The sequence below is a fragment of the Rattus rattus genome, chromosome X (genome assembly GCF_011064425.1).
Source record: "Rattus rattus isolate New Zealand chromosome X, Rrattus_CSIRO_v1, whole genome shotgun sequence".
NCBI classification, from domain to species: domain Eukaryota; kingdom Metazoa; phylum Chordata; class Mammalia; order Rodentia; family Muridae; genus Rattus; species Rattus rattus.
The window spans coordinates 94,922,207-94,945,112 of NC_046172.1; the positions used below are offsets into that span (position 1 = coordinate 94,922,207).

Consider the following 22,906-nt stretch of genomic DNA (forward strand, 5'->3'; position numbering starts at 1 on the left):
TTGTTTCAAGACCATACCTATGGGGAGCCTCTTCCCTGCAGTAAGCCCATTGGATCATGAATCGGTCAATGACTTAATTCACAGATTTAGAGCATTAGGATCCAATCATGACACTGGATCCACCCATACCTTTTCAGAGAGCATCATGGGTGCAAAATATGAGGAAGGCTTATTAAAAAAAAGTAGGAATGGAGCTGTCTCTTTCGTAGGACACTGAAGATAAGATGAACTCATTGTCAAGAGCCAAACTTGTCAAACTTTCATCCTTGTCAAAGTTTCTGATTCTATTGGGTAATTAGTTTATTAGCCAGGCCAGAGATCTAAAGTTGATGTGTGACTCTTAACTCTTCACAGCCCCAGCTTCCATTTAGCTAGTGATCAAAACCTGCCAGTGTCACCTCCTGATCCTTTCTAATTCGTCCTCACTAGATTTCCTGAGTTCAGATTAGATTATCCCAGCTCTGTCTCTTGTCGTAGCTTCCTCCTTGATCTCCCTACATCTGCCCTCCCTTTCAGTTTACAAACTCTAGTCCTTGCTGGTCAAGGTGCCTCTGAGCCTCCAAGTCAGAAGGCTGGTTAGAAATGCAGGGAGACTCCAATCCGACTGCCCCAGAACCTCCATTTTGCTCTGTCCCAACATGATTGGTGATGCCCCAGATAGGTAAAGTAGTACACTGTATTCGTGAACTGGCCTCCACCCCTTACTGTCTCTATCCCACAAGTCTAATGAAGATGTAGACTGTATAAAGTACTTCGCTTCAGCATGGTGGCCTGTGCATGCTATTCTTTCAACAAATATTTTTGGAATCTCCACTTGGTATCTGGCAGTATAGTAGCTGCCGAGACTGAAACACAAGGAACAAACCCCGTAAGTATCCTTGCTTTTCGTGGACGTCACAGCCATGTGGGAGGAGATCCACAGTAAAGAAATAGAGAAACGATACACAGGGCACTAAAATGTTAAGTGAGATGCAAGAGGCGATCTTACGGAGGAAAGTGTGTGATACTGCCGCATGGGCACGGAGGGCTGCTCTTTTGAATGCGATGGCCTCATTTAAAGGAAAGGTTTCACTGATAATGTGACATTTGACAAAGGTGGCTGGCAAAAGAAAGCCCTTTGAATCTCTATGGGAAACGATATGGCAATGGGGAGATAACAAATTAATGGCCATGAGGAAGAAATGTTTTCAGACTATTCCAGCAACTAGGTATAAAACCACTACGGCTGGTTCCATAGGAAGGAGGGGGGGAATAGGACATGAGGTTAGAGATGATAACCACACTAAAATTAGCTAAGATAGCTGGGTGAGAGGTCACTGGAGGAGGGGAAGACCTATGAGTCTAATTTAAATTTTTAAAGGGTTGTTTGGTTGCTATGCTCACTTAGAATGGAAGTGTGCAAGGATTCAGTGGTAGATGGAGGGGAAATGTCAGTGCTCTCTGTAATACATTAGGGAGCAGATGATGGTGGCTCAAACTCGGATGCAGTAGATAGGGAAAAGGCGTTTCGTTCTAAGTACATGTTAAAGGGACAGCCAACAGTTTGTGGATGGAATCAGATATCAGATGAGAAATAAAAAGAAGAAAGGGTCAAGGGTGAGTTTAAGGTTTTTGATCTGGTCGAATGAAATGGATGGCCATTTACTAAAAACAAGAAAGGCTTTGAAGACTGTGTATTGCTTTTTTTGTTTGTTTGTCTGGCTTGGTTTGGTTTGGTTTGGTTTGGTTTGGTTTGGTCTGTGTGGCATATTGTTCCAGTTAAGTAATGTTAGGTAATAACCATCCCTAAAATGTACTGACTTAGAATTAGTTCTTGCAATTGTGGGAGTCCCATTGGCCCGTTCTTTATAATTTCTGTTGTTGAAGGTGTCTGGTCTATGCTGTCTGTTACAACAGCTGGAAAGGACTAAGACGTTCTTCTGGTCTTCCCTGGACCTAGCTGGGACCCTGAAACGGTTGGGCCTCTCTATTCACACAGCTTTTCATGGCATATAGATCTCTGAGTAGTATTCGAAAGAGGGAAACCCCCAGTGCCCAAGTGCACATCAAACCTCCTTTTGAATTTTCTTTGGTGAGGTCCCGTTGGCTATAGCAAGCCAATAGGGCCCTGTTGGTAACACAGATACGTTGTGGAAAGGTTTGGATTCTGAGAAAGTGTAATGAGCTTTCAGCATTTACTACAGTTGTAAGCTAAGCTCACAAGCTTGGCTGAAGGTTGACACACCCATTTGCTGTTGATTCTAGAGTTTAGTGTGGAGGTCCACGGTGAAATGTAAATTTCGGAGTTATCGAATGTGACCCATATTAAAGCCATGAGGTTTGCTGACACCAGCTGTAGGGTAAAAATAAGCAGCAAAGATTTTTGAGTTCTGAGTTCGGCAGCCTGATCCTGTCTACCATTTGGACATCAGCACCATGGGGAAGAAATGGCAAGGAAGGATAAGAAGCAGGGAAAGAGGCAAGAAAATAGCTGAGAGTGAGCAGTCGCCTAGAAACCAAGTGTTTCAAAAACTGCTACATAGGATGAAGCCCGCAAATTGGTCATTGTATCTAGAAATGAAAAGGTCACTTGTGGCTTTGATGGGAACAATTGTAATGGAGGATGAGCGACCTGAGATAAGTGAATTTAAGGGAGAGCAGGAAGAGAAGAATTTGGGGTAAGGAAAATAGAGCAGAATATTTAACAAAAATACGTGAGTTAAGTATATAATTTCAGGTGTTCATACTCACACTAAAAATAGTAAGACAAACAGGTGGAACTAATATTAGAAATATACTTCGTTATACGTAGTTTATTAAAAAAAAGCTACCATTCAAATATAACCAATATAAAATTAAAGCTGGAATATTTTAGTAGATGTACTCTGTACCAAGAGCACAGCTCAATTCAAACTAGCTACATTCGAAGCTCTGGGTGACACAGGACTAGGAGCTACTGCTTTGGCCAGTCCAGACATAGCCAATGCTCTGTTTGTTGTAAAGATAGTCTATCTTTGTTTTAACGGAGAGACAAGCAATTACTGCGAGCTCTCGGGAGCTGTCAAGTGCTTGTTTTCACATGAGAGCAATCTCTGTACATTTACTTTGTTTTCATGGTCGCCAGACTAACCCAGTAGGAAAGAGGAAACGAGTGCTGGAAGAGGAAGAAAAAGAACTGTGGAGTGGTAGAGAGATGAGGGAGGAGTATCGGGGTTCCCAAAGGAAAGCCTGGCCTTGACTGAGACCCTCTCTTCACGGTTCTTCTGGGTTGCAGAGAGGAAGGCAGAGCAAACCTGGCGAGTGTTCCTGCGTGGGTGTTTAAATGTGCTTGTGAGAGCTCAGGATGTTTTGTGTAATTCTCTTTTTCTAGGCGAAGCAGGAAGTACCCAGGTCATCATTTGACAGTGAAGCCAGGAGGAAAGTATTAAAGGTTCGAGAAGAGAGGAGAGGATATTAAATTGTGACCTCAGAAAGCGAGGGAGTGAATGGGCAGGGGAATATAGTGTGATTGCCTGGCAACATGAAAGATGCGCTTCAGGTCTGTGATCACAAATTGGACATGAGGCTAGTCAGTGCTGCTGTTTTTCTCCAGCCATGTTAAGCAAGGGAAGAAAGAGGATGAACTTAAACCAGGGCAGAGGATTTGTTTTTGGTTTTTTTTTTTCCAGCCAAAGTGAGAGGAGACAGAAGTACACTAAAGGATAATCAGAATAACAGGGCATGGGATTTAAGAAAGGAAGGAAGAGTTGGAATCCTAGCACTTTGGGAGGCAAAGGCAGGCAGATCTCTGTAATTTCGAGGCCAGTCTGGTTTAGTCAGGACACTCAGGGCTCTTATACAGAAACTCCCTCTGAGAGAGAGGGTGGGGGGTGGGGAGGATGTTGAGTATGGAATTATGGTGTGACCAATGAATGGATCTCATATTCTTTTGGTGCCAAAACCCAGGTGGAGTCCTGAGTCAAAGAAGTGATCAGGAAAGGAAATAGCGATGGCTAAAGGGGGAATGTTTGTCTTTGAGATCAGAGAGAGGATGCAGCCGTTCCTAATCACAGGGTCTCAGGATTGACCATGAAAGTGAATGGCTGAAGTGTGGTAATGGAGAGAAGACCATGGAGTTGTGGAGAGATTCTTCCAGAAACATGTAGCAGTGAGCAAGAATTAAGAAGACAGAGGTGTGAGAGAGTGGTACCCAGCCAGGTATAGGTATGTCAGAGAGAAAGGGCTGCCATCCATCATCTGTAGTTGATGGTGGAGGGGAGAAATGCTGTGTATCACCTTGGCAGTTGTGGGGTTTTAGTGTAAAGGGGGAGGACCAGCCATCTGGAAAGAGCGATGAAAAGCAAGCAAGAAAGCACCGCTTTATCAAGCATGGTCTCATGGAGTTAGAGAGAGGAGACCTATAGGGACAGGTCTGTTGGGTAAGAACAAAAGTTTGAGTCAGGTGTAGTGCACACCTATAATCCCAGCCCTTGGGAGGCTGAGAACAGGGGATTTCTGCCAAGAAAGATCAGCCTTGGCTACAAGATCCTGTCTCAAAAACAAAACAAAACAAAACAAAACTGGAAAAGCACAGGAGGCTGCTCAGGGATTCAGAGACAAGACCAAGAATGTAAGGGGTTTGGCTTTCTATGTGGCTGTCTATTTTGACACCTTTTCCCAGAATTTACTTCCTTGTTTTGTTCAACAGGAAAACCCTATTTGCCACTTTGCTCCTTCATATAGTTCCTTTCTGAAATTGTCTGGCAAAGACACCAGTGGCTCGTACATTTCTGAACCGTGGAATGTGTGTCTTGATTTCGCTATCCCCCCACCCCCCACCCCAGGAGAAGGATATCCTCACTGGAATTGTCTGTGGTTATGAAAACGGTTTGTGTCTGCACCGTCTAATACGGCAGTCATTGGGCAGGTGTGGCTATGGAGCACTTGAAATGCAGCTTACATAAATGAGGAGATGAATCTTCGGTTGAATGCATTTAAATATCTGCTGCTGCATGTGTCTAGTGGCCGGTACCAATGAGAACACATTAAACATTGCTGGTCCTTCTTTAACTGTGTTCTCTCAATTTCTAGGACACCTCTCTTCCAATTCCAGTTCTATGGCTGCTTCTGGAGTTTGGTCCTCAAGCTCATCTTATGGGTCTTGTTTTTTTCTAGCCACCTAAATATTGCTGTTTTCCAGACCCTTGTTAGCCTTGTTTTGTGGATTCTTCTTTGTGAGTTTTAGCTACACACCAATCTGTATTCTCAAATCATTTTCCTCTTCTAAGCTTTAGACCCTGGGTAGCCATAAGCCGATGGGGGCAACTGCGGGTGTGGGTTCCAGCATTCAGTGTTGTACCCTAGCCTGAGCTCCTTTCTCCTCTAAACCTCCTGTCAATTCTTGAAGTCATAGACCAGGAAGTCCCTAGGTCATGGCCAAGGCCAAACCATCTGTATGTCCCCATGGCGTATCTGAGTCTGTCTTCAGTTCTGTTTCCCTCTGGTCCACTGTCTCCACTGATGCTGGAGCCATCCAGCTGGCGGAAACGTGGATCTGACCTTTTCATCTCTTAACAATCTTTCAGCGGCCTCTCATTGTAGAGGATAAAGGCCAGGTTCTCTGGCCTGGATAACAAGGCTCTTCCTTTATCAGGTCCTGTTTTCTTGTCTCTCCAGCTACCTACTGACACATGAGACTTCTTGCATTCTTGTGCTCTCCTGTAACAAGGAACTGCACGTAATTGCACACAGACAGCACGCCGCTGACATCTGGATACCTTTTCTCAGGCTATGCCTTCGGCCTAGAGTGTTCCTTCTGTCATGTCCTACACCAGGTGCTTCCTGTTGTGCAAATCTCCTGAACTCCGACCCTCTTCGGTTTTCTTCCCTTCCTATGGGCCCTGACCATGCTTCCTTCACCATATCAGCTCTTCCATTTGTCAACTGCAGCAGATTGTCAAGGACAGGAGCTGGCCAAGATTGTTTCCACTTTTTACGTGGAGTCCAGTGTACATCATAGATATTGAATGAGTGGGTAGCAAGAGTAAGTCAGTTAGCTGAAGGAAGCAGCAAGATGGGGTAATAGCAGGCTCCCCTACCCAGAGTGGAGTCCTTGGTATTATCCTCTGTGAGTGCGAGTGTGGGAGGAGAGAAAGATCTTTAGGGGGGCCCTTTGGGGGGTCTTCTCTACTGCTAGAGCAATTGCCAGGCTCCCGGTACTCCTACGGCTTCCTTCTGGCAGAAATCAATTTGACAGAGACTCTTATTTTGGTTTCCCTCTACCTTTACTCACGATGTGCTGCTAGCCTCCTGGGATAGAAGATGCTAGCAGAAAAATGTCACATACTTTCTTAAAGTAGAAAAAAGAAGAGGTTTATGATGTGTCGAATTTTCCCGAAAGCGATTTGGTTTCTGCTTTCCTTTTGACAAAAACTGGTTCTTCACTAGGATCATCCCAAGGGCCACATCCAGATATCCAGTGAAGAGAATTATGGGGTTTCCGTACAGTATGTATGTATCCCTGTGGGTTGGGTTATCAGTGTATATAGGGCTTTTTTCTTTTTATTTTTTTGAAGAATTGGAATATTGGATCATGTTTGCCATAGGCAGTCTCCCTTCACAGAGGAGGTGTCCATTTTCCCAGAATGCCCTTGTGAGTTTGGATGCCTGTGATCCCCGGGACAACAAGAGCTCCATGCTAGGCTAGCTGCTGGATCTGCTTTCTGTAATGTCTTATTCCACGTCTCAGCCCTGAGAAGGCTACTTGCCTCTAGTCCCTACACCGGAAAACAGCTTTGAAGGAAGTCTGATTTGCCCAGGGTCATTCCCGAGGGGAACTTGAGGCTGTCTGACTCCCGCCGTGACTCCGCCCCCTCCAGCCTTTGTTGTTAAGACACCGCACTGTATTTTCTTTCATGTCTGTACTGTTTGATGTTCTGCCTTTTATATTTGTTGTTACTCACCTGGGACGGGTTTCTTCATGCGTGGACAATCTGATTGCCGTTTGAATGGCAGGGGACATGTACACAACATTGAAGCATTGTAGTTTATTTAACCCATCTCCCTAGTTGGTTTGTTTCCAGTTTCTCAACATTATAGAGAACACAAGTGTGAATATCTTTTGTGCAGATAAGGGAGGTGTGTGGGTTGGGTTTTATAAGTATTCGAAGCTAATCTTCAGGCTACTACTAGCCTTGAATCGATGTTATCTTTTATGATTCCTTAGCAACTCTGGACCACCGCTTTGCTGAGTAGTGAGCATTGCTTGAGTGTCCACTGTGCATCCAGGGCTGAGGTGCAGAAGAGCTTTAGGGAGAGCCTTTCCCTCTGGCAGTAGTTAGTCTGGCTGGGACAGATGATGCAACAGAGAAGCGATAGTGCAAACATGGGGCTATGTGGAGGCTCAGCGAGGACACCAAGAAACATGTCCCCTGATAGGATCTGAATGTCCCTTTCTCACCACAACAGGGGAAGAAACAGCCGTCCTGGGCTTGAACCTTGTCCTCTCCTTCCTAAGGACTATGGCTGCTGACCTGGCTCCTGGCCAAGGACACACACACACACACACACACACACACACACACACACACACACACACACACACACGTTCAAGTTCATCCTGGCATCATCAGGGTCATCTGGTATCTGAGGCTTGACTGCCATTCCACTGCATTGGGAATGGTGGGAAAGGGGACTGTGGGCAGGTCACAGGGAATGAAAAGACAGCTGAGAAAGTGATGCACGGAGGCTTTGCAGTGGCCTGTCTGACGGCCTGGGCACCTGTCAGCCTCGCATCCTCTTCATCCTCCGCATGTCCTCAGAAACCGGGGCGACAACATGGTATCCAGGTCACTCCCTTATCAGACAGACTGCCCCCGTTACATTTTCCCTGTTACTATACTGAATTCTTATTCTTATCCTTATTATTTTATGTATGAGTTGTATGTGCATGTGAGCAAGATGTATATATGTGAGTGTGGGCATGCATGTACCACACACATGCATGTAGAGTTAGAGGGCCACTCATGTTATGCAACACCATGGGGACATGTCTCATCAATGGGAGAGTCAAAATTTGAACCTAAATTCATCTGACTTCAACATAAACATGTTCAACTACCCTGTCACCCTAGACATGAAGACAGTTGCAATTTTATATTTTTGGTTGTGAGCCTAGCCTTTAACGTCTGAGCCATCTCTCCAGCCCCAGTTGCAATTTTAAAAATTGATCCTAAGGCCTGGAGAAAATGGCCAAGGAGATGCAGCAAGGAATTAGTGAGGCTTCTCGTCTTCTTTGCTTCTATCTTCTTTCCTGTTTTTAAAAGTTCTAAATCACCTTTAATAATCATGAAATTACTGTTAGAATGCAACAGAAAGCCCTCTAATGGTACAATATCCACTGGCAGAAATGGGTTAAAACAGGGCTATCGTGGTTCCTGGCTATGCACCAGGACCCGTGGGAGAGGCTGTGATTGATAAGTGAGAGACACCAAGCCTGCTGCAGCTGTGGCTGTGACCTCAGCACCTGCACCCTTTGTGAGCAGAGGAGAAGTGGGTCACTATTCCTCTTGGCTCACCGTCTCCCCTCTTCCTCCAGGTGCTTACACCCCAGAGCCCCTCAGCAATTTCCACTGGGCTCTTCTCTCGACTGGCCTCATGTTCTTTTACCACTTCAGCATCCTGCAGATCCTCGGCCTGGTAAGTTTGCTGAGATCCCCTCCTCTCCCCTTTGTCTGGAGTTCTTCATAAATCTTGATAATCCTGGTTGGTGCTGTTGTATCATTTTGTTTTGAAAAATACACGATGCTAAAGGCCAGGACATCAGATTGTTGTGTCTGGGATGTTGATTTATGATCCAAAGCCTTGGCCTCTCTGAAGAGTTTTCTGAATCCTTCAATAATGGCCGTTCCTTCATTTCTGAAGGCAAGGATATCCTGCACTCATGGCTACTTGATCTGAAACAATGACCTATAACTGGCAAGTGCTTTGCTGGGGACCTCCTGGCCATGTAGGACCCTTACTTGGTTGCCCCGGGCCTTGTGATGGCCTCTGATGTTGGGTGTACTCTGGGTATGCTCTCAAGTCCTTGAGGAGACCTTTCAGCTGTGTGGCCAGTAGATGTGAGGTGCCGGGAGCCCCAGAGCACTCTATAGTTTGAGAACTGCCTGGAGTATGGAAAATGGCTGGCCTCAATGTTGAATTACCCAGAGTCCAATAGCGTCGATAATGCATGGAGATGGTGTTGAAGTGAGGATGGAGAGCTCATTGCTGGGGGGGAGGGCAGGGAATTTTCCATGTCATGTGACATGACACAAAAGCCCAGCTTCCTTGAGAGATGGTGAGGGCTTGTCTCTAATGTGAGCGAGCTCCTAAGAGCTCTTGAGGGCAGGTGTTGATGGCTGTCTTTGGGTCAGGGATGCCATAGTTGGTTTTGTGCAGTTGGCATTAGTGTAGTGTTAGTTATGTGCAGCCTTGTGCGGCCTTGCATGATAAGGGCATGAAACCGGATGTCCCTAATGCCTCTGTTGAAGCATTCACGTTTCTCTTCCTTGCTCTGGTTTGCCGGAGGTAGCCGGGGTTCTTCGCCAGTAGTATGAATGCTGCCTGTGCTTGTGGGAAGATTCAGCATGATTCTGCCCTGCACACCCACTGCTCCATACCTCTCGCTGCTCCCCACCGATATGCTGGATTCCAGGAGTGTCCGTGTGCTCATGTCATACATGCTATGTTCTGCTACACCTCCCACCAGGAAAGCTCTATTCACCCACTCCTCCCCATTAACCCTTGTCCATCTTCTCATGAGTCCATTCAAGTGCCACTTCCCTCAACAGAATCTTCTGTATGCTCCTCAGACCGCCTTGTGGCATGTCAAGCTTAGGGAGCTCCGTCTAGCTTGAGGTCATATGCAGTCAACTGATGGCCCTTGCTACTTGGAGACAGGAACCCATGCAGTTAATGGATTTTTCAAAATCCCATAGTATCTCTCCAGGAGCTAGACACATGACAAACACTTAGGCATGAAAATGGACTCTGGGCCCAACTGGAAAGCAAGACTGAGCACAACTGAACAGCTTTTCTCGGACAGTGACCCATCACCCGCTCAGAGAGCCTAAAGCAAAGAAGCCCCTCTATGAACAGGCGGGGATTGGTCAATCCCTCCTTGTCTAGTCACCCCTAGGGAGAGATGGCTTAACTGGCAGTAGCCAGAAGAAGCCTCGGGATGGCGAACGCTCACTTTACCTCCCTTGTCCCTGCAGGTCACCGAAGTGAATTTGAACAACATGCTGTGTCCGGCCATCTCAGACCCATTCTACGGCCCCTGGTATCGCATCTGGGCCTCGGGACACCAGACTCTCATGACCATGACCCACGGGAAGCTGGTCATCCTGTTCTCATACATGGCTGGGCCCTTGTGTAAATATGTGCTGGATTTGCTCCGGCTTCCAGCCAAGAAAATAGACTGAAGGTGCTTGGATTTTGGTTTTGTTTTAGTTTTGGTTTTTTTTTTTGTTTTGTTTTGTTTTGTTTTGTTTTGTTTCGTTTCTCCCTGAGAAAGCAAATCCTGACTTGATTCAGAGAATACCCAGCTCTTGACAAAATCATTGGAGAGGGCAAACAGAATACTTGGTTTATTTCCTTTCCCCCCCTCCTCTCTGTCCCTTTCTTCCACTACTTTTCCCTCCCCAGCTCCAACCCTTGGATGACTCTTGGTGCCCAGGGAAGGTGCTGGGGGCTGGAGCTTACTTCCTCTCCTCCCCTGGGTTCTGGGTCCCTACTGTGCCCCACTCGGTCTGCGTGGCCTTACCCAGGGAAATGGTAGTTAGTGGCCCCTTTCATACGGCTTGTTGGTGCTTTTAACAACAGCTGGTTGAGGAAGGAGGGGACAACAAGCAGTAGTTCCTCCAGCACCCCAGCCATAAAATAGTGTTGGGTTCACGTCTCTACTGCCAGGGAACTCCAGGCTCATGCTGGAATCCCCTTTAATCTCCAGCATAGCCCCCACCAGAAGGGGACCAAGGCCTTGCTTCTACACCAGCCGCAAGCCCAGAGCCAAGGGACTTCCCAGTTCACAGCCAAAATAAGATTCTTCCAGTGACTGGTGTCCCATGACTGAAAGCAGGGAGCTACCCAGCCACTCCTTCTAGGGTGCCGCCTGGGGTAGATGGCAGCAACGCGCAGCCAAAGGGCAAGATTCTGTACAGGGGTGTGGGAGATCTGTTGCCATAGTGAATCTGAAAGAAAGAGGGTAAAGGTGTACATAGTACCAGGCTGGACCACCCCGTCCCCCAGGGGAAAAATAACAAACAAACCAAACCTTCCCTATAAAAGCTGAGATCAGATCCCCATCCGACATGAGTGTAGAAAGGAGTAAATCAACTAAGTCAAGTGGCAACTTGAGAAAGCTGTGATCTGAATCACATTCTGTATCACAAGGATAATAGACAGTGTTCTAGTCTCAGCTGCCCCTTGAACCATCCTCATTGTCTGTGTATGTGTCTGTCTGTTTTTCTGTCTGAGGCAGCTTCATGGAAGAACAAGCTGGAGTTGGGGCTTGGGTGCTGTTTGGCTGTTTGTCTTTTGGATGTTTGAAATGGGGGAAACCCTCACTTTTCTCTAAGGTACTCTAGAGCCATTCCTGGCATTTAGAAGACATGGCCATGGTTCCTGAAGGCAGTTTTATGAGGATTAGATTTCTTTCGTGTAGCTTGACTCTACTCAAGTGTTCTATGTGGGGAGACGTCACTGGTTTTGCAGCTTGACAATGTCCAAAACCCACGTGTAGGTTGAAAGGGAACTGCCTGGGCCCCATAGGTAGAGGTTCAAGTGCTCGGAAGAGAGGAGCTTTGGTTGAAAGGTACTTGGTTGTGTGTGAACCACACAAATGGTACCAGTGTCTGTGTATTTGCTGACTCCTTGTCAACTTCTAGTAGAAAGAGATTTGCTTAGGGATAGAAATGTTTGTACCATGACCACCCCATTGTCTTGTACCAGATGCAGTATTCAGTGTGAGTTTGTGGGTATTAGGCCTATGCTGACCTTCAGTGGCTTGGTGGTCATGGTTTTACAAGATGGATTTGCAGGGGAAACAACTGCAGGAGAGCAAATGGAAACTAAGAGAAGCCATTCTGGGAGAGGCTGCCTGGCCATGAAGTGATCTAGTCTGAGGTACTGAAAACAGGCAAGAACTCTTAGTATGCTTGCTACCCTTGATTTCCTGCCATGGCATCTTCACCCTCTGCCATCTGTGAGGGCCATGCCAAGCTTCCCTTGCTGTCTCTTCAGGTACTGACTAGCCCTGCTCACTCATAGAAGTTGGTGGATGAATAGATTGCAGGAACGCCTCCCTGGCCTGTAAGAGTATGGAGAGGTCATAGGAGGGGAGTCCATGAGGCCTGACAGAGCTGTTGCCACAACATGGAGCTGCTGCCTGCAGAGATGGACGGCCTCAGCTGAGGGGACCAACCCCAGAATGCCACAGAAGTGGGAGTGCCACACACACTTCTTTCCCATCTGAGGCTTCATGGTCCAGGTTGCCAGGCACCTTGGGTCTCCCTATATCAGTCTGCTTTCGTGCCAGCTCAGCAGACCATTTTCTGGTAGTCATTTCTGGTGCTCATAGGAAGAGAGGAAATCCAAAGCCATGTTGCCTGGCATGGCTCATATGTAAGGAAGCTAAATGAAACATTGTCGCTCCTTCAACAGACTCCATAGGGAGACAGCCTGGTTGTGAGAAGTTGGAGAACAGGGAACCTCTTCACTATCTATAGATCTCTCTCTTACCTTGGTCCAAACCTACATGGAAAGAGGTAACCTGCCTAGGCTCTTAGAACTTTGCCAAGGGAGTTGTCCCTAGGTACTACGTCCAGCTGGTACCCTCTACTGTCTGTAGTACAGGGACAGAGAAGACAGTTTGCCCTGACATTGAAGCTTCTCCTTGGGCCTGTCATCCCCTTACCACCTTAGCCAAAGGTTTATATGTGCTCGACCATCATGTGTGAGCTCCGTGTCTGTTCGAGAGAGCTCAGAGAGGTGGCTAGCAAGAAGGAACGGTGTTATCTTCAAGCCCTCATTGTCTGTGGTCAGGGGGCTGCACCAACAAGTACAGTTGGCTAAGCCAGCTTCTCTGCTTATAGGCCCTTCCTGGCCCCAGTGTTTGCTTTTGTATATAAAAGACTTGGCCCAACGTCTTCTCAGAAGCCTAGTAGCATGTTCTTCTGTTATCCTGTGACAAGCTGTGGGGTTGGGGAGCCACTACCCACCTCTCTAAGTCTGTCTTCTGTCTTTTTGTGAACTTCTTTGTACCTGTGGGGGTGGTCTATGGGGTCTATGTGGGCTAAGTAGGGTTGGCTATGCACTTTATTCTATGGTTCCTCAGCCTACCTGTCAGACCATCCCTTTTGCTGTAGCCTCTGTCAGGGGTTTGGTATGTGTGATCATGGATAATTCAGAGGTTCATGATGTAATTATAAGTTTCTCCCAGATAGTTCAATGTCAGCAGGGCTCTCTATACAGTGGACCCCGGGGTTGGGGAATGCCCTGAGCTGTGTTGGGCTGGGTGTTCAGGAATTGGCAAAGGACCCCTTTTAACTTTCCTGCTGCCAAAAAGATTTCTTTGGGAATTCTGTCTCCTGTCCTTTTTGGGACAAGGGTTTCTACTGTAAGGGAGGCGGGGTGGGGGAGGAAAGCAGGGATTCAGATGCTCTTGGACAAGACACTGCTTCTGGTTTTAGTGAGCCCGGACCAGGCCTCAGGAAGTTCCCAGACCAGACTAGGAAGGAGTGCCCTATCTCCTCCTGGCCCAGCCATCTCTGGGATAAAAGTCCATTAGAGGAGTCAGGCTTCCTCTGGTATAAGCAACGAGTTTGCTATGCACAGGAAGACCGAGTTGCTTGCCGTTGCCCTTGTTTGTGACACTTGTACACTGATTTGCCACTCATGGCACTGAGCAGACACCCATCCCTACTCACTGAAAAACGAATCAAAAACAAAAGTCCTTTGAAGCCTAAGATGATGTTTTGGGAAACTCTTGATTTATTTTGGTGTCAACGTTATGTTAGATTTGAAAGCATTTTTCATTTGTTTGATGTAATTATAGCGAAAAGAACAGGATTGAATGGTGTACAGTTATTTCTTCTGGGACATTTCACCGATGTCCTGTCCTCCATCCTTCTTCTCAAGCTGAGACTGCCGTGTACTATCACCCTAATGTACGGGGCTCTTCTGAGAGCCCCTCTGTGAACTCTCTAGGTGGCAGCAAAATCGAGCCTCTTTGTCAGGCTGCTTCTGGGGCGTTCATCCCCACCCCCTCCAGTCTACCTCCCCTCTTTGGGTGTTTTTGTAATGTGCTTTCTCTGTTTTGTAAAACCCCTTTGATTGTAAGGAAGTGGTTTCTGCAGCCACCTTTTGGAAATAAATGGCCCTTAATTTGTGTACTTAGCATTTTGAATCTTAGCCTCAGGTGTTTCTGCTGTTGAAGATTCCTGAATGAAAAGGAACCCTCCCATGGGACTTATTGTTACAATGTTTTCTTCATTTACTGTTATTAAAAGATTTATGAGAATTCGGGACTCCTGGCCTTGCTTCTCAGAACCCTCTCAAGAAGGCTTTGCAAAGTAGACAAAAAAAGGTCATTTGTTGGCTTTGTGTATCATAAAGGAGCCAACCCTCACCCAAGCCAGGACAGCAGGGCTCTCAGCACAGCTTGGTCCTGTGGACATAACAGTGACTTGGCTTGACTTCCCACACACTGCCCACTTCCACCAAGGTTCCTGGGCCCCCCCAGGCCATTTGTTCTAAGGGGAGCTTATCATTAAGGGACATAGGCTCTATTCTCTAGGCTAGGCTAGGCTAGATGGCTGAGGGCAACAGTGCAGCCTTAAGGCTCTGGAGATGGCTCAGTGAGTAAAGTGTTTGTTGGACAGTCAAGAGTCCCTGAGTTTGAATCACCAGTAGAAGGCAAGTACAATAGCATGAACTTAAAACCCCAGCCTCTGTGAGTGGAGACAGCTTTCAGGGCCTTGCTGGCCAGTCAGTGTGACCCTATGAGTTTAGTAAGAAGAGCGTGTTCAAAAAATGTAGTGACAAGAGGAGATATAGAAAGGCCGTTCATCTCTGATCTCTGAACGAACTCAAATGTGTGTGAGCAGGTGGACACACACACACACACACACACACACACACACACACACACACACACGGTGGGGGAGAGAGAGAGAGAGAGAGAGAGAGAGAGAGCGCACTGTCCCCCATACCCAAGAATGCTCCTTTGAAACATGTTGACTCCTGGCCCACAGCCCTCAGATGTCCTTCAAGTTAGCAGTGTCCATGCTGGCTTAGACTGTCCTTGGGGAAGAATGAACAAGATAATGGTGTCCTTTGGGAACAGCCAGCTGTGCTTATCAAAGGTCCTCTGCCTGTTATGCCGATGCTGCCACCTCTAGAAGGGAGAGAAAGTGATAGTCAGTGCCAGCACATCTCCTCTTACCCCTCCCCCCCACCCAGAACCCCATCGGCCAGGCATTGGCTGTAAAGCATGCAGGAAATGACTGCCTTGGTTATTTCTCTACTTGGCGCTCAGGTGCTCGCTCTGCAAAGCAATAGCTACAGCTGGATGATAGGCCTACACGTGTAATGCCTCTCCATATTTTCCTGAAATACTCCCCACTGGATGCTCTGGGAGTTGATTGGCAATGTGGTTCCTGCATATGGGAAGAACACGCGTCAAGTGAGGCTCAGGAAGAAGCAAGGATCTAGAAACTAGAAATATTAGATGCTCCTCCTGGGCTCAGCTGCCCTTTTGGTGTGCTAGATTGCTGGGGAGACCGTGACTTAGGGACCCAGCTGTTGGGGTTTTGGGGAGATGACTTAGTGGATGAGAGTTTGCTGTAAAAATATGAAGACCTGAGTTCCCATATCTAGCATCCATGTAAAAAAGCCAGGCTTGGCTAGATGGTCCTGTAACTCCAGCACTGGTAAGAAGGAAACAGGAAGACTTGGGGCTCACCATCCTGCCAGCCTGGCGGAACAAAGGTTCAGCTGACATGGCAAAGCCTCATTCAAAGTCAGTCTGACTGGTCCCTCCCAGTCAGTGTTGTGCATAGATTTGAGATAGTCCTCTGGAGATAGCTAAGTTACTGGGCTGAGGGGCTTCTAAGCCTTCCAGAAAGGTAGTAGGAGCTATTACTCAAGTTGACAGTAGACACCATCCACAGCACACTCCCTAACCTTCATCCTGGTACTCGTGTTTCAGATGGCTAGGATTCCCAGCATCTTCCAAGGCACATCTCAGTAATAAAGATGTCCACTTCCTATCTTTGCTAGGGTCAAAAGGCAATAGCACGAACCATTGAGCTAGTCTACAGTTCAGTCAATCCCAGCCCCACCTCTGTCCCAGCCACCAGCTTTCTCTGCTAACTTTGGTCCTTCACCTCATTTTCACCAGGGGTTTTCAGAGGTGGTACTAGCCTGCCTCTGCTGTCTCCACTTTCTTGTTCCCTCATAGCCAAGAGCACAACCTATTTATTTTTTTCACAAACAGCCTATACCTTCCAGCTTTAGGTCTCACGGGAACTCAGGCCTATACATTCTTGGCCATACCTTATGTTTAGAGTGTGCCGGAGTGGACAGGTTCACAAATGCTATGTATTTATGGCCTGAGGGCATTGGCAGGGGGTCTCAGGTTGGGGGATTAAGAACCCGGCAATGCTGAGGTCTGACCAAGCCCTTAATTCCAAGCTAACTTTTCTGTTGTTGTTCTTACTTTAAGCTTCTAGGGGCTGAATCGTCTCTTTGACCTGACAGTCTATACCAGTGCTTTTATGAAACCTTTTAAGACATCTAAAAAGCACAGAGAATAACAGCTAAATCCAGCTTAAGGGAGTGAACATTACCAGTGCAATTGCAGCTCTCCCTTCCTCCAGACAGTTAGAAATCATTCTCCCACACTTCATAGATTCTGAGGCAATACCTTAGAGGGCCCTTTCTGGGGATGAGGGATAGGGGCCAGAGTAGTTGGCCTCTCCAGTTCGTCATATAGCTTGTCCTCAGAGTAGCCATTAGCAGCTCCTGAGGTTTTCTGCACTCACCCGCTGTACCTTTATGTGCCCCGTGTTGTGGAAGTTTGTGGGAGTGCGATGTGTGTAGAAGAGGTGGGATCTTCATTTTTTAATGGATTTTTCTCTATTTTGTCATGTCTTAATATAATGCAGAATGTACCTCATGATCAATGACATGCAACCCCTTTTTCTTTCAGTGGTCTATAAAATAAGAGACATCGTAGAACCTAAAACGCGTTAGTGTCACTTTAAATACTGTGACTGTTTCCTCTTCCTTCCTCCTTCACAGAAGCTACCTTCCTGTTGCAGAAAACCAGTATGTGAGACACTGCCAACACACATTTAGCACGTAACATTACAGTCCTGGCTGGATGTCGTAGCCCAAGTCTAAAATCGCAGTCCTCGGGATTCTCACACTTGGAATGCTGAGGCAGGAGGATTGTAAGTCGGGAGGACAGCCTAGGTTACATAGCAAGACCCCCATGTCAATGAAAGAACACATAAACCCAAGATTGTCTTCTTTCTCTACCGGCACCCATGAGGCCGGTCAAGCTTTCTGCTTGTCTGAGGGGTTCACTTGGTTGAACTGTCTCCCACGACAGGTGGTTTGTAGGTCACAACAGTGAGTGCACCTGCCTCAGGAAGACTGGCTGTGCCAAATGATGCAGCGGGAGGAAGCCAGACCAGGCCAGCTCCAAAAGCTTTTTTGTGATTGTTGTTTCTGTTTTATTTTGTTATGCTTTGTTTCTAGGTCGCAGCCTCAAAAGATAGCTAGCTCAGTGTGGTTCCCTGAGGAATTTTAAGGTTAGTTAATGCCAGACATGAGGTGAGCTGGCAGCAGTGGGAACACAAAGGCGGGGGAGCCTAGTCTGTCCACAACCTGCTAGGTTGACGAAAGTGGTTGTCCTGCCCACACAGACGAAGGCAATGATTTCCTGGCTTTTCAAGGGAGCGGAAGGGGAGCCAGTGGCTCTTTCAAGGAAAAGCAATGGTTTGACCCGAGGCGGCTTGAACCCTGAGTATTTCCAATAGCCTGAACTGGCAACTGCTAACAGCCTTCTCTCAGTCCTGGCTGCCTCACAACTTAAGCTTGGCCCATTATAACCATCAGGTCATGCTCTTCCAGAAGGAGAAAGGCGTGTCTGTAGCCAACCTGGGATACTTAGAGTGAAGAAGCAGCTTTTGGACATTTTTCCCCCTAGAGGGTTTAGCAAGATCTGATCATCCTGGATTAGAGCTGCCCTCACATAACTGGGTTAAAGTGTTGGCCTACTTAGGCCCCTCCTGCTGTGGCCTCCTTCAAAGCTGATGAGGCCGATTAGGGGGCTATTTCTGAGCACTACTCATGTACCCACAAGCCCCGGAGCAGTCCTCCCCTGACTAGAAAGACAATAACCATGACAGAGTCGGCCTTGCCTATGGGAGAGCACTGCTTTCAGACACACCTAGAGTCCTTGGAAAAGAACAAGTAACCCTATGTCAGCTCTGTGCATTTTGATCTTACTAAACCAGACCAACCTATCTGGTTTCTGATATAGGCCTATAAACCTGACTAACCAACTGATTTCAGGAATGGACTTCAGTCCTACACCTTTCACTATTTCTATTCGTCAAGAGAGGTAGTGGGTCATCAACAGAAGGTCCCCAGTGACAGTCACTACTCTCCACTTAGTAGATTCTCTGCATTAAGGAAGGCTGTTGTCTTACTCTATCTGAGCCTTGGTTTGGTTATCTACAAGGAAGCTGTAACAGTGCTCACTTTGGAGTGTTCTCTAGGACATAAAATGCCCAGCGTACTGCCTCTCAGCATATTTCCATCAGTGCTAAGTATCACCACTGTCATCACCACCATAACCATCATCCTCTCCATCCTCTTCAGTCTCTGGAGCCCAACAAGCTGGATTTGAACCCCAGCTTTTCCATGTTAGGTAGCCATATATAAGGTAGAGCTTGTTTGAGGTTCATTCTTACTTTGTAAAGTGGAAACTTTATCGGACTATTGGAAAACGGATGCTAGGATCTTCAGTTTACAGGAAGCATTTGATTGGTGTTAGATTATTATTGTTAAAAAGGAAGGATCATGAAGAGTTGTGCCTAAATATGTGTGGTTGTGGGTATGACTATGCCAATCAAGGGATAGTCAGTGCAACGAAATCATTTCATATGATGATTTAAGGGTGGATACACTTCCCAATACACTTGTCAAACCTAAAGGACACACAAAACCAACAACATACCCTAATGTAAACTCTGGACTTTGGGGAAGAAGTATGTGACAATGTAGTTCCATCAGTTGTTGCAAATGTAACATTCTGGCATGGGATGCTGATAGTAAGGGGGACTGTGAAGGGGGAAGGGGTGCTTTCTGTTCAGTTTTGCAGGGAAATCCAAACTATTCGAAAAAATAAAATATGTTTCAAAGGAGAAACCAGGAAGGAATGATTAGCTAGATATTAAATATAGTCCCATGATAATCACTAAGAAAATAACTAAAAAGTGAAACAAGGAAGGAATCAAAGGAATATACTGCAAAAACGAAAGCCACATCCAACAGAAAATAAGGTAGTAACAGAAAAATAGAGAAACAAACAAAAAACCCATAGATAGAAAAGATTGCACAATGGCAGAACTATTTAATTATCATTGCTGACTTTAAATATAGGTGAAATGAAGTTCACCAACTAAAACACAGATATTGACAGACTAGATTAAAAACCTTCCGGGGCTGGAGAGAAGGCTCAGAGGTTAGCAGTGTATCATATTCTGCCAGAAAGAACCGAGTTTGCACCTCAGCACCCATGTTAGGCGGCTCAAAACCAACTGCAACTCCAGCTCCAAGAGATCTGACACTTCTGTCCTCTGAAGGTGCCTGCCCACATGTGGCATACATATACATAAATACACGCACACATACCTACCTGCATACATACATACATATAAAACATATATACATACATACACTTAGAAAAACACTTCCAGCAAATAATAACCACAACGAAACTGAAGTGGTAGCTACACTATTATGCAACGATCAGTGTATAAGTAAAAAATTATAAGAAACAATGTACATTTTTACTGATAAGAATAATCAATAGTGAAGACAGAGCAATTCCAAATAAGGCTCCACCAGAGCCTCCATCGTCTAGCTACATGGTATGCTTTGTCATAAGTAGTTTTTATCATGGCAAAGAATGGGTCTTCCGTTCTGAGTTTGCCATGTGTTTTCATTATGAAAATGTTGACTCTTGTCAAACGCCTTTTCTGCTGCCGATGAGAGGATGTTGTTTTTCCCTTGCTCAACAAAAGATTGAAAGGATTTCTCCTAAGAGCAGGAACAAGACCAGTGTATCACACACACCTCTACTATCAACATAGTATTGGGAATCCTAGCCAGAGTAGTTGAGCAACTCTTTGTTCTCCAAGACAGCTTTGTTTCTACTATCATGTTATATGTATATGTAGTATTCCTATCAATGAAGTATATATGTCATATATATCACATATATAACATATAGATAACACACATGTATAACATATTACTTTAAATATTAGTTTATATATGCATATACATAAATAAAATATAGCCATCAATTAATTTATGAATTTAAAATGTGTGACATTTTCCTTGTTTAGCCAGACTTAATTCTCCACTTGCAGCCATTTCTCTGCAAACATGATTCCACTTTTATCTGTGGCTGAGTGAATTACATTGTGATATATATATATATATATATATATATCACAAAAATATTAATAAAACAAGGACACAGAGCTCAGGAGAAGAATTGTTAGGGGGTCTAATGGATGACTGGAGGGAGGGGGGAGGAAATGATCGAGGTACATTGCATACAAAGAATAATAAAAAAAAATGGATCTATGGACTGGAGAGATGGCTCAGTGGTTAAGAGCACTTACTGCTCTTCCAGAGGTTCTGAGTTCAAATCCCAGCAACTACATGGTAACTCACAACCATCTGTAATGGGATCCGATGTCCTCTCTGGTGTATCTGAAAGCAGCTACAATATTCTCATATTAAAAAAAAAGGCAATAAATTTTAAAAAGTGGATCTATAATGGAAAAAAGAAGGAAAGATATCTAAATTTGGAAATTGTGAAAAGGTAGGGACTGGGAATTTGGTGAGTAAAGCACTTATCACTCAAGCAGGGGGGCCTGAGTTCAGACCACGGAATGTGTATAAAAATGCCAGGCATGGGGCACATACTTCTAATCTCAGCACTGGGAAAGCATAGACCAGAGATCCCTGGGGCTCACTGGTCAGCTAGTTTAACTTTAATTAGTGATCTCCAGGCCACAGAGAGACCCTGTATCAAAGGTGGATGGCACCTGTTGTCCTCTGATGTGCACTCACATGAGAGTGAGCGCATGTACACATACAAGGAAAAAGAGTGCTACCTATATGCTGACAGTATCATATTAATATAGAAATGAAATCTAATACGACATATATACCCAATTACCAGAGTCAATAAATAAATTCAGCAAGATTGCAGGATATAAAAAGCAACACATCAAAATTAATTATGCTTCTGTACGCCTGTAATGAACAATTTGGAAATGAGGAAAATCCTACTCCTGATTGCATGTAAAGGCATTTTTAAAAAACCAGGAGTAAATGTAATCAAGGAGGTAAATGAGTCATGCACAGCAAACAACGAAATATTGCTCAGACGTGTACATAAATATAATTAACCTGTTAGAACGCCGGGAAAATAGTAAGATGGCGACAGTCTCCAACAGCTACTGTTCCTCTCAGAAGTCTCCACGGCCTGCTTCTCTGCAGACTGGACATGCCGATCCTTAGCTTTATATGCAGATGCTCAGAGTCTTGAATATTTGAAAAAACATTGAAAAACAATTGAAAAAGAGAAAATATCTTATTTTGAAACCTACTCCAAAGGTATGTCGTCAAGGTGATGCAGCACTAGAATAAAAAAGCAATGGAAACAATCAAAGTAATCCAAAAGAATCCCGAACACTTAGCATCAATTGAATTTCAGCAAGGAGGCCCAGGCCACTCAGTGGGAGAAAATGGCACTGGGCCAGCCATGTAGACAAACGTAAAGCGATGAAGTTCGAGCAACTACATCCTAGTCATACAAAAATTAGCTCAACACATCAAATCCTTCAATGTAAAGGCCAAATCGATCCACAAACTCCCAGAAAAATAAATAGGGGAAGTCCTTGGGATCTCTGTTTTGGCAATGAGTTCTTAGGTTTGATAGAGAAAGAGCACAGAGCAGCAATGTCAAAGCTAATACATTTGGATAAAGGCTTAATAGCCTGAGTATGTAAAGAATTCTTATGGCTTGATAGCAAACAAACAACAACTTAAAAATCAAATTGTCCAGTTAAGAATCCAGAGCAAAGAACTTGAGCGACAGAAACTTTCCCCAAAGATACACCAAAGCCAAAAATCACTCCACATCCCTAGTCATTAACAAAGTGCAAATGCAAACTGTAATGGGACTGGGTATGGTGGTACACATCTGGAAGGGACCCAGAGGTTCATGAGTTCCAGGCTGGCCTCCATTTCAAGTGAGACCCTGTCTCAAAAAACCAACAGCAACAGATACCAGAGAGACTGGATTTACAAGAAAGAAATTGTCCTTTGGTCACAGCTGTAGGAGCTCCTTGGTGGCTTGGCCTATTGTACATCCTGGCCAGCGAGAGCCAGTCATGGGAAAAGGTGAGCACAGTTCATAGCAGCAGGGAGTTCACAACAGACTCAAAGGTAGATGGCAAGGAGCTAGGGTCCTAATACCTACCCGCTTCAGGACATTTCTGAGTCAATAGACTTCTCTCTCTAGGTCCTAACCTTTTAAGCATTCCACCAGTTCCCAGTAGTGTCACAGGCTGGGGACTTGACACATAGA

At 45.6% G+C, this 22,906-nt stretch overlaps 1 protein-coding gene across 6 annotated transcripts in view; it reads left to right on the plus strand.

The window, feature by feature from the left end:
* Positions 1 to 14,518, plus strand: part of Tmem164 (transmembrane protein 164) — a 156,240-nt gene extending 141,722 nt beyond the window's left edge. For all 6 annotated transcript variants that reach the window (XM_032890398.1, XM_032890397.1, XM_032890393.1 and 3 more), the window contains 2 exons: positions 8,555 to 8,655; positions 10,215 to 14,518. In XM_032890398.1, coding sequence (XP_032746289.1) covers positions 8,555 to 8,655; positions 10,215 to 10,421 — 308 coding nt within the window. In that variant the 3' untranslated portion in view covers positions 10,422 to 14,518. The remainder of the gene's footprint in view (positions 1 to 8,554; positions 8,656 to 10,214) is intronic.
* The last annotated feature ends 8,388 nt before the right edge of the window (positions 14,519 to 22,906 follow it).